Source organism: Embiotoca jacksoni, unplaced genomic scaffold (assembly GCF_022577435.1).
Source record: "Embiotoca jacksoni isolate LCO1_2020_lvr unplaced genomic scaffold, fEmbJac1.0.p SCAF_18, whole genome shotgun sequence".
NCBI classification, from domain to species: domain Eukaryota; kingdom Metazoa; phylum Chordata; class Actinopteri; family Embiotocidae; genus Embiotoca; species Embiotoca jacksoni.
The window spans coordinates 10,546,011-10,559,853 of record NW_027185318.1 but is presented as its reverse complement, the minus strand read 5'-3'; the positions used below and the strand labels follow the sequence as shown (position 1 = coordinate 10,559,853).

The 13,843-nt window shown below is 49.9% G+C and overlaps 1 protein-coding gene across 1 annotated transcript; it reads right to left on the bottom strand.

Moving 5' to 3' along the window:
• Positions 1-443: 443 nt before the first annotated feature.
• tmem229b (transmembrane protein 229B) lies at positions 444-5,548 on the bottom strand. Its single transcript, XM_069152861.1, is given in 3 exon segments — positions 444-713; positions 715-1,257; positions 5,513-5,548. Coding segments are annotated over 3 exon segments (753 nt in total). The 3' UTR covers positions 444-539.
• Positions 5,549-13,843: the final 8,295 nt, after the last annotated feature.

Below are 13,843 nucleotides of genomic sequence, written 5' to 3'. Positions count from 1 at the left end.
TCTGCTTTCCTATTGACTGATGTGCCCTTGAACAGAGACGCTGCTCTGAATGTTCAATCATAAGACAATAACACTGGTCGTTGCAATTATTTATTTATTTTTTTTATTTTTTTTTTTTAAATCCCCAGTTGTTTGAAGTCTGTGGGACAGGAGAGACGGAAAGTCTAATCCTGGTCATTCGAGACCTCCTTTAAGGTCCTGTCCCACGAGGAAATGGGTGAGTGCGTTATGAGGTGCGGTAAAACAGCAGCGGCGTGGAGTTACCGCGCCCCCCCCCCCCGACCCCTCCCCCCGGTGTTAACGGCGGAGGGCACGGCGAGCGATTTGAAGCCCAAAAGTCGGGCGTTTTGCTTTTTTTTTTCCGGCCGTTCTGACACCCGTTACAACCTCCGCGCGCCGACCCGGTCGACAACGGGAGGGACCGGCGCGGTGTGACGAGTCGGCTCGGGGGAGGGTCGGAGAGGGCGCGAAGCGGGGGCGCGATCGGGCCGGTTCCAGATCGCGGCCCCCGCCGCCCGCGCCCGGACCCGCTCCTTCCTTCAAAGGTAGCCGTTGGCGTCGTTTCCCGCCCCCGTGCTCCTCTCCCGCCTCCTCGCGCCACCCAAAGTCCCCCCGGCGGAAGAGGAAGAGGAGGAGGAGGAGGCGCCGCCACCGCCGCCGCCGCCGCCGCCGCCGGCGCCCGACCGACGGCTGGTCCGGCCGTCCTCGGGCCCCCTCGTGGAAGCGCAGCCGCAGCGTCTTGCGGATGACCAGGCGCTCCACGATGAAGGAGGCGCAGAACCAGGGCACGGCGTACTCGGCCGTGATCAGCCCCATGAAGTTGTAGCGGAACTCGGAGTAGTCCCAGGGGCAGGCGTCGAACTGCCGCAGCAGCAGCCCCGTGCCCAGCTCCCACAGGTACGTCCACAGCGTGTAGATGGTGCAGCGCAGCAGCACGGGGCAGCGGCCGCGCAGCGCCAGGTACATGCGCTCCACGGTGAGGATGCAGGTGCCGTAGATGAAGAGCGCCCACACGCTGGTCACGCCGGGGAACTTCCAGTTGCGGTGGACCGCGAACTCCCAGGCGGCGGTGAACATCACCTCGCAGAAGTAGCCGTGGATGGCGTAGAGGTACCAGCGCGACAGCGCCGTCAGCGGGAGGGGCGGGGGCGGGGGGAGGCGGAGGGGGAGGAGGGGGGGAGGGGGGCCCCTCCTCCGGGGATCCCGAGCTGACCATCCCGCTCGCCGATTTGACGTCCGAAGGAGCAAGATGCGGATCTGCGGTGAGACACAGAGAAAGGAACGTGCGGGGGGGGGGGGGCGGGGGGGGACGGGACAGGGACACGTTTAGCAGCTCGTCGGCTACTGAAGGATCGATCGAACGCCGTTTCGTGAAGTGTCGGCAATTTTTGTTACGAGACCCCCCGACAACTCGGCTGCGTTGACACCGGCCTCCCCCCCCCAAACGGACCTCTAACTTAACAGCTAATGCGAGCTGAACGTCCCCCCCCCCCACCCCCTCTCCACCCCCCCAACCCCGCTTCACCTTTAAAGCGTCCGGGGCTGAACGAAGCGCCTGGTGGCGCTTTCATTGCAGAAGAAGAAGAAGAAGAAGAAGAAGCCAGTGGGAAGCGTGTTTTGTCACCGTTAGCGCTAACCGCAGCCGCCGGTCAGTCGGTCTCTGCGTCTTTGTCAGCAGATCCGTTTTCAAACAGCCGTCCATTCATCCATTATCTATACCGGCTTTATCCCGAACGGGGTCGAAGCGGGTGGGGTGAGAGGGGGGGGGAGGGTTGGAGCCCGTCCCAGCTGACTTCGGGCGATTTAGAATCGCCAATCAACCTAACGCGCGTGTTTTTTGTTGTTGTTGTTGTTGTTGTTGTTGTTTTTGTTTTGGATGGCGGGAGGAAGCCGGCACGGGGAGAACGCGCGAGGGTCGTTTTTTTTTTTTTCCCCCCCGAACCTCGGCGGCGCGCCGGCTTCAAGCGAAATCATTTAGACCCAGAGCGAGATGGCAGTTGAAGAGGTGCAACGTCAACACGCTCGCGCATCCTCCCGAGCACGCAACGAGGTTAAAAAAAGAAGAAGAAAAAAAAAAAAAAGAAGACGACCGGCACGTTCGTTCGGCCAAAATCCACCGGGACCGAAAATCTCGGAAGCATTACCAACTTTAATTGCAAATACGGCGCCGGAGCCGTAGTTGGATTGAGGACGGGGCGGCGAACCGCTCGAATGGCATCGGAAAGATTAAATTGGGAACGCGGAGCGCTTCAGGCTCGAAGGCCTTCCCTCCTCCGGTCGGTGCCGTTTACCGACCGACCGGGGGGGGGGGGGGGGGGGTTTCTTATGTAAGGTATAGCTTTATCATCCGACTGCCTACATCGTGTGCTTTCTTTTTTCCAAATCCTGCAGCTTGACAAAACACACACACACACACACACACACACACAGGCTGGCGGTGTCGGGTTTCAGAAGGCCCAAGCGGGGTCGGATCCTACCCCCCACCCCCCACCCCCCCCTTGCTCTATTCGTCACGCGCCGCGCGTCCAACGAAAAACACTGACGGCAAACAGCGCCGCGCCGCCGAGTTCAAAGACCGCGTAGCCGATAAGGCCGGTGCGTACATATCTTCTGCTGTACGACGCCCCGGGAGGAAACCGTGTCGGACCGGCAACGATTTACACAATGGATCGTAACCGCCGTGTAAAAACACCAGCGCGGAGAGAGGTTAGGAGTACAAAAGCTCGTTCGAAGAACAAAAGCCGATTTTTTTGGGGGGGGGGAGGGGGTGAGGGGGGGCTCTTTTTTGTCTTCAAAAGGCTGGCTGGGGGCCCAGAGTGGGTCCACGGGGATTAGCGCATTTCTCCCAAAACAAGGAACAAGGGTTTCATGCGAGGAACTGGGCCACAGCGATGGACCAGCTGACCTCCCTCAAACCCCCTTATACCAACTCTTCACCGTCGCCTCGGGGAAACTCTCCTTCTCGCGTATCCAAGCAGGACTGGGTCAAACGCTTTTTTTTTTTCTTTGAATACTGCGAGAGGAAATGCTTCAACGTTCAGTCGGAACATCGGACGATTTCTGTGGGGCCGAATCGCAACACGACGGGTTAGTTCAGGGCCCTCGACGCGGTCCCGACAGCGGAGCTTTACAACATCGTGCAGGAGAACCCGACGATCCCCGCGTGAGCGACAGCTGGAAGGGGAAACAAAACAAAACAAACAAAAAAAACCTCCCCTTTAACGGGAAGAAACCTTCGACAGAACCGGGCCCGTTAAGAAAAAGATGGCCGTTACGAGAGAGCGAGCTCAACCGACTCTCCCCGGTGACATTTATGATTGTAAAAAAAAAAAAAAAGTAATAACATTCATGAGAAAATGAAAGAACGTGGAAAATCTTGGGTTCCTCCTCGCGGCTGAAGCTTAACAGCCTGCGTACCAACGTGAGAGTGCGGGCGATCTTCTCATCTGACTCTCCGCACGATGAAACGGTTCTCCCAAAACATCGAACTGTTCCTTTAAATGGACCGCAAAAGAATATTTTGGTTTGTATTTTTTTTTCCCCTCTCGCCCGAGGGTCACATGCCTTCCCTTCTCTCCCCACACCTCTTTTTTCTTTTTTTTTTCTTTCACTATTTCCATATTGTATAGATTTCCGTTTTTACTACGCTCAATATGCATCTTCCGTTTTTTTTTTTTTTTTGTGGTATTTTCGGAGCGTACATCAGAAACCACATCACCCCCCCCCCCCCCTCCCTGAGAAGTTTGACAGCCTGATCTTTACAATGTGTTTTACATTGTCGACGCACACTTAGAAAATCCCTTTTTATTGACTTTAATCTAAGTGACTTGGCGCGTAAAGTGTCAGGCGTGTTTCCAGAGCCGTCGCGAGAGAGAAAAGTGATAAATGAGATTCTATCAAAAACAGACGGAAAGAGGGAAGTAGGGGAGGCTGTGGCTCAGACGGCAGAGCGGGTTGCGCGCCAATCGGAAGGTTGGCGGTTCGATCCCCAGCGCCTCCCGTCCGCGTCCCCGAGCAAGACGCTCAACCCTAAAAAAAATAAATAAAAATGCTCCCGATGGTGAACCGTCAGTGTTGTAAGTCGCTTTGGATGAAAGCGTCAGCTAAATGTAATGTAATATAATAATTATCGTTCGATAAAGTGAACACAGGGGAGGATTTAAAACCAAAAGGTGACACCCTCTTTTCTACGGAAATAAGTGAGGTTTTGAAATTTGCCATCAAAGCACAGGAACAAACACTGAAAATGGGTATTTAGAAATTGTTCTGGGAATGAACACACTTTTGTCCAACGTTTATGTGACTGAAGATTTACTTCGGTCAATGTAAAACTTGACGACACGAAGCCAACATTAAACATTAACAGCTTTTATGCTGCTCTGCTGTGGCAGGCTGAAGCTGCTCATTGCTCATCACAGCGGTTGCTACGCCGTAGTTACCGACCCATTGTGACAGTCACCAACAATTATTTTCATTTTCCACTAGTCTGCCAATTCATTTCTTGATTAATAAGTTTGTCCTTCGGACTTTTAAAACGGCAAAATAGTGAACGATTCGCGTCCCGATTTCCTAAAACCTCAAAGTGTGACATCTCGAAAGCTCCTCGACGAGTCAAATCGGCTGAATCAGACTTCTATTGCAAAACTGTCAGCGGTGATCATTTTGCAGCCATTTTTTTTTTTTTTTTCCAACTCGCCTGCTTTTGTTGACATTTCTGTTTTCACCACGTGGGAGAGATCAAGTCACAAATTCCTAAAATCTCTGACTTGCAACAAGGAGGCCGCTGTGTTATTAAGTTGTACATTAACGTTGGAAACTCCTATCCGACCTTTATTTGCTGCTTCGTGTCCTTTTTTTTGTTGTTGTTGCACATTTGTCCCTTTTTGTCCGCCCGCGGGGAGCCGACAGGAAGTCAGATTTGCGATATTGGTGATGACGCGTGCAAAGGTCCCCCGGCTTTGGACTCGGACGGGTTTCGCCGTGTTTACACAGTCAGCATCTGAAAAGCCCTTCGCTGACAGGACACCTCTGCTTAACCTTTGGACGCGCTTATTATTATTATTATTATTTTTATTATTATTATTATTATTATTAGGGCATATCTATTGGCTTATTGCCTCAGCGTGACACAGTTCGCACACCGGGCGGTTACGTGATCCCGCTGCTGTGGGATATCGCGCCAGGTCGCTCATCGGCCCGGCGGATCGATCGGCGAGGTTCTCCTGCGGCGACCCGCTTCGCCGGCGCAGTCTATTGGAAACACCCACCCCCCCCCCCTCTCTCTCTCCGCCCCCCCGGACCGGCTGATTGCGATAGAGCCGTCCCTGCTTTGTTAAAACGGGATGACCACGGGGAGACGCGGTGGAGGGGAAATGGGGGGGGGGGGGGGGGGGGGGGTTGTCTGAGGACACAGCGGGGAGACACCAGCTCTCTGTTTGCTTTTAAAGAAACAGGAAAGGAGAAGGTCGAATAAAAAAAAAAAAAAAAAGACAAAAAGAAGGTGACTTCACACCGTGCTGCCGACAGCTGTGAACTCCGACACCGACATGATATCAGGGGGGGGGGGGGGGGAACCCACCTCGGCACGACGTAGGTGACGCGGCTCCGATCCAGAGGGCCGCGCAGACTTTTCAGAAGGTCACTTTGGGAGGCGGCGGCGCAGCGAACAGAAACCAGCAGCATCCGACGCAGCTAAAGTGCCGGTGACCAAGGTGACCTCGCCGTCGCAGCGTCAGCAACAAAGATGCCCCTCGTAGTGAAAGCGCTTTTGGATTTACGGTTTGTTATTTCTGTTGATGTCCAGAAATACACAAGATTATATTCTATCAAATATTACCCCCCCCAAAAAAAAAAAAAAAAATCATTTATAAAGTTAGAAAGCAAAAAAAAATGTCTCCGTTTTACATCCTAGTAAATTGCGTGTCTTTAGATTTCACTTACTGGCGGGACAAAAGCAACCGAACGGCGCACTGACGAGACGGACACTTTGCAACAATTCAGGCCGGCGCCGGCTCCGCCGGCCTGAAAGCTCTCGGGTTGCCGAGGCCTTCGTAAGTCGTCGCCGATCGATCACATTTGCTTCTCGCCGCGCGTGACGAGCGAATGATTGAGTTTGCGATGAGAGGTGTGGAAGAAAGACGGACAAGGGGTGAGGGTGGTGGGGGGAGGGGGCGATGGAGGGAGGAGCGAGAAAACCTTCCGAGGCGGCACAAAATAAACTGATCCTGATCAATTGCAAAGAACGGTCGACTACCCCATGAAACGGCAGGCTGGGAATCGGCCTTTAAGGTCATCACTTTTTCCACTTAGAGCGAGTCTTTGGAGGGTAATAAATAAATAAATAAATAAATAAATAAATAAATAAAAGGAGCTAAAACGCCAGAATGTGCTCGAAGTGAACGATCAGGACACATCTGGGTGGACATAACTATTCAGGAGCTGCACTTGGGAGGCAGGGAAAGAGGTGATAAAACATTTTAAATGTGAGACTTTGCTTCACAGTCTTAAAAGCAGTGTGAACTCGAAAGGGGTGTTATATTCTATCCCCCCCCCCCCCTCCCCCAAGTTTTCATCCTGTATCCCCCGATTCATCTCCTCACCACCGCTCGCAGTTTGAATTGTTACTTCTTTTTTTTTTTTTTTAAGGAGGTCGATCTCGCGTTAAACAACACTTTAACCTTTCGTCACTTTCCAGTCGGGCAGATTGTTACCGGTCCTTAAACACGTCTGTAGCGCGAGACACAACGCAGTCCCCACCGCGCTACGCGCACAAAAGACGATCACGGAGCGTGCCGTCCAGTCCACCGGCCCGGTACGGCAGCTGCGTGGCGTGCGGGGCGGGGAACGCGTCGCCGTATTTGTTTCCATCGCGCATCCGCAGCAGTCGAGCCACGACGACGCACGGCATCATGTTCGGCGCCGGAAGAACGTCCAAACTTCGGGTGGGAAAACCGTGTCGCAGAAAAGTGTTACTCTAAAATGTCGACATTGCGGTTGTTGTTTTGCCCCTTCAGGGCTTCGACCAGCGATTACTTACACGTGTTGTTGTTTTTTTTTGTTTGGTCTATAAAATGTCTTGACTTAAAAAAAAATAAAAAAAAACCTGAAAATTCTCAAAACATAGAAGCTATAATAATAATAATTAAAAAACATGTTTGAACATTAATTTTTTTTTTTTAGATAATTTTTGTGTTGATTGACAAATCAATTAAGCGACTAATCATTTCAGCTACAGTTGCGAGGAAAAAGCACCTTCGCCGGAGGGCTGTGACCAGCCAGTTATCTTCCGGCCTCTGGTTTCTGGTTGGACAAAAAAAAACAACAACAAAAAAAAAACTTGTAGAGTCGACAGTAATTTAACATTTGTTTAATAGACGAAGGAGGATGCAATAAAGGCTGCATCTACTGACACATTGACGCTGGAGAAGACAATTCCCTGACTGCCTTCTCAGCACACTCTTCCCTCCTCCCTCCACAGCAGCAACACTCCCCCCCCCCTCAATCGCCCCAGAGGCATGTAAAGTATTCATAAACAAGTGGAGCTCCTGATAGAGCTGGAGAGACGCCATGAGGGCTGAGGCTAAAAGCCCGGACACAGCGGAGGCTCATATAACTTTACAGGATAGGCATCCTTTCTATATCGGCGAGGTGAAAGCCTGAACAAAACAAGCAGAGTGGTGAGGGAGGAAGGGCTCAGTGTAACACGGTGGTGGGCGCTGCACTCTGAAGGGTTCGCATCCAAAAGACCGACTGCATTTAAGTCGGAGGTCAGAGGAGGTTTCCAAACTCTTGCTTTGAATGCGATTTAGAAAACCTTTATATATATCACCTGATAACACGCCGTCCCAAGCAGTGGGTTGGATTTGGATTTGACTTTATGAAACAGATTGAGATCTGCCTTCTTTATTCACTATTCACCGTTGTTCAAAATTTGAATTTTCTTTTTTTCTTTTTTTAAACTCACCTGAAATCCGGTCGCTGTTGCGTTTGAAGCGTCTCAAATCTCGTTTCTTCCCGTCTCCTACCCGAGGCTCCGTCGCATTTAAATCAAATCATTTTCTGAACTTTCCAACTCAATTAAATGGACGCCGACTCGTTCTACTTGTCTGGCCATTATTGCTGCAGTACACGTTCTTGGCAAATGTGTTCCTTTAGGAGAACATCAAAGCGAGTGTCAGTTACTCCGAAAAGACAAACGCAAAACACAAAAAGCGGGGAAACGGTGCACAGCCTCTCTCCTGGAAAAACCCTCCCGGTGCTCAGGAAAAGTGACAGAAATAGCTGAGGAGCGGTCAAGAATGAAATCGGAGAGCTCGGGTTCAAAACCCCGAGCTCCCTTTCTCACCTCGGACCAATCGGGGCGTGACGTGGGATTTCCAAAGCTTTTCCACCAAAAACGAAACATCTCCTCGGTCCCCTTCAACTTCTTAAGATTGCACAGGCCGATGTTACAAATGAGGAGCGTGGTCAGTTATCACGCTGCGCTGCAGCATACTCTTGACTTTTAATCTTTTCTGTATAAGCTGCACGGGGGAGGGGGGGGAAGGATGATCTTCTGTGTTTTAATATGACCCTCGGACATGGGGGGGAGCTAAACCCTCTGTCCTGAATAGCATGTGGGTCATGCCCTCCCCTCCCTCCCTCCGGCCCCCCCCCGCTAGATTAGAAATCTTGGGATCGGCCACAGAGAAAGCAGGAGATTTACCGACATGGTCATCAGGGTGCAGCGGAGAGTAATGCCTCTAATGGGGGGGGGAGGGGGGGAAGGGGGGGGGGGAAATGCATGCATGTTTAATCTGCCAAAGACAAAGAAGCTTTATAACCAATCCTTGTCAATGCATAATTGATGCGGGTGGCGGGGCGGAAGGTTGGAGAGCAAAAGATTCTTTTGAACATAATGAAATATCAACAACAATCAACTATAATTACAATTATAATACAATTAACATAAATTCAAATGAGTTCCAAGAAGAATGCCTTATATCTGGTTACTGATGGGAAAAAAAAAAAAGATTCGTCTCTTCCTCTTGTTTGCACTGGGGCTCCGGAAAGTCTATTCTGTTGTCTGTCTTATTTGCAAGTGATTCCTTTTTGTTTTACTTTCCGCATCTAATTGACGACTCCCCTTGTGTCCTTATCTTGTGACCTACAACCAACTCAGTATTACCGTACCAAAGCAGATACAAAGGAATGGGGGGGGGGGGGGGGGACTTGTCAACTATTTGTCACACTGTATAAAAGCTGCTGGAGGATCTTGGGAGCACCGCTGGACACCTCTCTTTGAGGGTGCATGCATTTGCTCCTTCTTGCAAGAATAAATGTCCGACATGTTTGATTTTGAAAGAAACGTGACCCCCCCCCCCCCCCGAGACATGTACTATCAGAACATTTAACAGTTGGAAAAACAGTTCAGGAATAAAGTTTTATCATTGTTGTGACCAAGATTGATATCGCAAATCTTTTAATCTGGAAAAAAAATAACATCTTTTCTCATTTAGAGACGAGTTTTTAACTTGAACTAATTGTCCAAAAAAAAAAAAAGAAAAAAAAAAAAGGCCACATTAACTAAAAAAAAAAAAAACTAAAAAAAAAACCTCCAAAGACTAATACAAATTTCTTCGAGGCTTTCTTTTTTTTCCATCTTACTATTTCAGGGGTGACCGAGGATCTTTAAAGGGGAGATGTTTACAGTATATACCAAAACAGAAGTGTATATCAACCTTGAAAGCTGGGATCTTGAAAGATTATTTTGAGACGCAGCTCAGCCCTACAGTATGTAACAAGTTATTTGGCTCCTCCAACGAGCCGGCATGACCCGGTTGGTACCAATGGATGCCTCTAGTTTCCATACGATACCAGTATTTCCACTCGAAGGTGTAAAACGAACCACGGCAGCCTCTGGAAGTGCACGTCAGCCGAGGTCGAAGACGTGTCCCTCTGAAGGTTAAATCTACACTGACTCAGTGCTGTGAGGCCAGAAAACGTCAGGTTTTCGATGTCCGTTGGGGCGAAATGATAAGAAGAAGAACAGGTAACAGGTTCATTTGTAAGATTACAAAAACTCTGAGCTACTGTCCACACAGCTGAGGAATATTATCCTTTTTTTTTTAGCAGTGTTTTCCTATTCTGGGTTCATTTTGGGATTCCTGCAGTCAGGGGCAGCTGAAGTGGGTTATAAATAGGTCCAAAATGTCAATACAGTCAGTCAAAGGCTTTTGGGGGGAGGGTGGGGGTGGGGGGGGTTACAGGCTACAGAGGCAGCAGCAGCAGGGATTATCTCACCTCGAATGATAGTGAACTGCAGGCCTTATATGGGATCAAATCGACGAGGGATTTTTTTTTTTTTTTTTTTTTTTGGAAACCTCCAGCTCACCATATTTTTTTTTTCCCCCCTCCTGCAAAACGCTTCCAATAAATGTGGCCATGCTGCGGAAGTGAAATCACGACGGGGTTTGAATCGTCTCTGTAGACAAACTTCCCGGGTTGTAATTACGCTAGAGTGGCCAAAGTCATCGTATTTTGTCCCTCGGAAACTACGGCGCCAGTGCGCAGGCCCAGACCGGCTGCTGCTTGCTGGGACTCCGCTGCAGCATCACGCCTCCTTCCTACCGAGCAGAGCAGTGCGGTACGCTTATCCTTCACGAGTAACAGTCCTAAATCTCACCTCAAAATACAACACGGGGAGGCTTGAAAGCACTTTTTTTAATTATATATATATATATACTTATATATATATATATATAAATACAACCGAGGAGTCAATGTAGCCAACAAGACACATTTAGACCAAGAAGCTGCTGCTATAATGACCTCATCTCACCTTCCGTCGCCAGTTATCCATATTTTAACAGGTGTAAGAGCTCAACTGTGCGCAAAACACGCCGAATGAAGAGGACGTGCAGCTTCTTTTCAAACTAAATCTTTTTTCTTCTTCCGTTTCCTCTGCGTTAATTACAGTTTACTGGATTTTGGGACACAGTTTAAAGAAAAAGAAACACACTTTGCACAACTGCCAACTTGCAACAAAGCACTCGGATAACGTGATGAAATTCCCCGATAAGGTTAAATAAAGAAAACCCCGCAGCATGCATTACTAAAAAGCGTCACGCACACGCGTTCTTCCCAAAACATCCTCTCAAGTCCCAACATGTTGGCTACGTCTCGCTGTCCGCAGGCTACAACAGACCGACATGAATCATCCTCAGTGCAGTGATTATATCATCATGTTTTTTTTTTGTTTTTTTTTTTGTACCTCCAGACTGCGGTGTCTCCCTCAGCACACAGGACGGCGGATCAAGCGCATCCCCGGTCAGGGTGTGCTGGAGGTGTCGGCGCTTCGTCTGGAGCTCGTCTGCTGTCCCCGCGGCTTCCCCCCTTCCACGGCCGTCTCTGCTGTCCGGTGGAAATTGACACATTTTACTTCACTGCAGCAGCGGCGGCGGCGGCACCGGCAGCACATGCTCAGACAGACTCACGCAGTTCTTGCATCTTTGGTTAACCATTTGTTGGCCGCAGCTCAGTGCGGCAGAGCAGAAAACCTTCCAGACTGCAGGTGTCGTTAGCCGGACTGGTAGCGACGTGGTGCACCGGGGGGGGGGGGCGAAGTCTGCAAACCTGCCGTGGGCACTACGGCACGGTCGACTCCGTGGAGGGTTTACGGTTTCAGTTGCACCCCGTCCAGCCTGATTGACGCAAGAACACGAGGCGCACCGTGTAAAATCATTACACCAGATGATACCCTGTAATGTAATCTGGGATTTCACTGAAATCCAAACTGACATCCCACTCTAAATGGTCTTTTTAAAGTCCCTTATAACAAGACTCCCAATGGGTCAATCAGTGATTTGGAAAACATATTCTAGAAATGTTATCTGCACGCTCGGGTACATCAGCAAACAAATACGATTTCAACTGGACATTAATGGCAAATTTTCCCAGGAGGCCTCGTAAAGACTGGAGGAAAGCTTTCTCGGCATGGACCTCGTCCTCCGGATGACCGCGACTGACCGTTCCTCTGTGATAAGCAGGAGTTATACCTGCAGGTACAAGTAAATATCGAGTTTCTCTAACGCACGGGCTACCTCAAGAGACGCGAGGGAGCGCGGTGACCCATCGAGACGAGCTGAAAGGCTCCAAAACAAGAGCTCCTAGCAGACAGAAGTGGCCCCGGGACCTCCGCGGAAACCTGCGGAGGGGGTTGTGGATCGAAGTTCGCAAGCGGTCCACGTTCCTCGCTCGACAGCTTGAAGGGATCCTGCGAGGAAAACTGGAAGAAACTGCCCAAAATACACACGTGAAGTCGGCAAATCCGACACGATATGAAGCTGCACAGCTGCCAGTGATACATCTGCAAAGCGCTAAATAAAATGTGTCAGGACTTGATGTTCTAGCAAATAACATGTTCTTCTCAGCTTTTATTTCTGTTTTCTGCAAAAAAAAAATAAAAAATAAAACAACCAACCCCCCCCCCCGCCCCATCATTTCAGTTTTGAAACATGTCAAATACATCAGCTCAGGGTAACTTTTGATACCAAGAATTAAATTGATACCGGGGATTTCTGTTTCTCAAATTTTCCCCCCCAAAAAAATATATCTCGCCGCATACAACTTCGCTGGGATTATTGTCCAGTTTGGGATTCGGAGATTTCTGCGGCCGTGCGTTTGATCGCGGAACCACCGAATGCCGACACGACGACAAAAGAAACCGATCGCTGCGCTTAATTAAGTCCGCGTCGGTTGTCGGTACCACTCCGGTGAACAATAGGGGTTGCGCACGTTTTCGGTCTCCATAACGGTCTCGTCGAGTTAAAGCCGCAACCAAACGTGGCGTTACGTTTTAAGAGGCACGGAAAACGGCAGAAATGGTTGCAACGCGTCGAGAAAGCTGACCGCTCGGAGGGGGGGGGGGGGGGGGGGGGGGGGGGGGGACTGAGAACGCGTTGCCGACCGGCTTCCCCCCCCCCCCCCCCTCCCCGCCTCCCCGAGGTCAGCGGCGCCTCGCAGGGATTTCAGTTCAAATCAGCCTTCCGCCGAAGCTGCGCGACGACATCCGATTCAACGCGCTGACATTAACTTTCTGCTTTTTTTTTTTTTTTTTTTTACAAGACATGCAAAGGCTGTTCATCTCGTGGAAACGGCTACTTTCAAACCCCCCCCCCCCCCCAAAAAAAAAAAAAAAAAAAAAAAAAGTCGAGGATTGAAAAACCGACTCCAGGCCGCACGGAGGTGGAAGATACCCCCGCAGTCCTTTATCTAAAGAAAAGCACATTCATTTTGCAACCTAAAAAAAAAAAACCCCCAAAACAACGTTTACGCTTCGTCGGTACAGGTATGACGGACCCACGCGTGAATGGACATGACGTCTGCCGACGCCCGTGTTACACAGAATGTTCTTTGTCAGCCGATCTAACCGCCGTGACCGGCGTTTATATCCGTCGCGCGGCCGTAGAGACGTTTTTTGTTTTTTTTCTCCTGCGAAGACAAAGCCACGAATGAACGTAAAAGAAACACACTGACAAACGACTGCACATGAAAGCAGAGCGCATTCCTGCTTTTTAGTTGGTTTCAGGTGTTCGCTTACAAAACGCGTTTCCGTTCGCGCGTTAAATTCTTTTCAAATACCGATAACACAACATGTAAAGCAAGTGGGAATGAAAAGTTTCCGTTGTTTTTGCATATACCCTGTTTGCATACCTGTGAAAGTTTAAAAAAAACAAAAAAAAACAAAAAAAAACAACAACAACAACAACAGGTAAACACCAGCGTAGAAACCGGGACATTCAGTGGAAGTGTTGACGCCCTTCACCTCCGTGCACAGACACCAAAAGAAGAGGGGGGGGGGGGG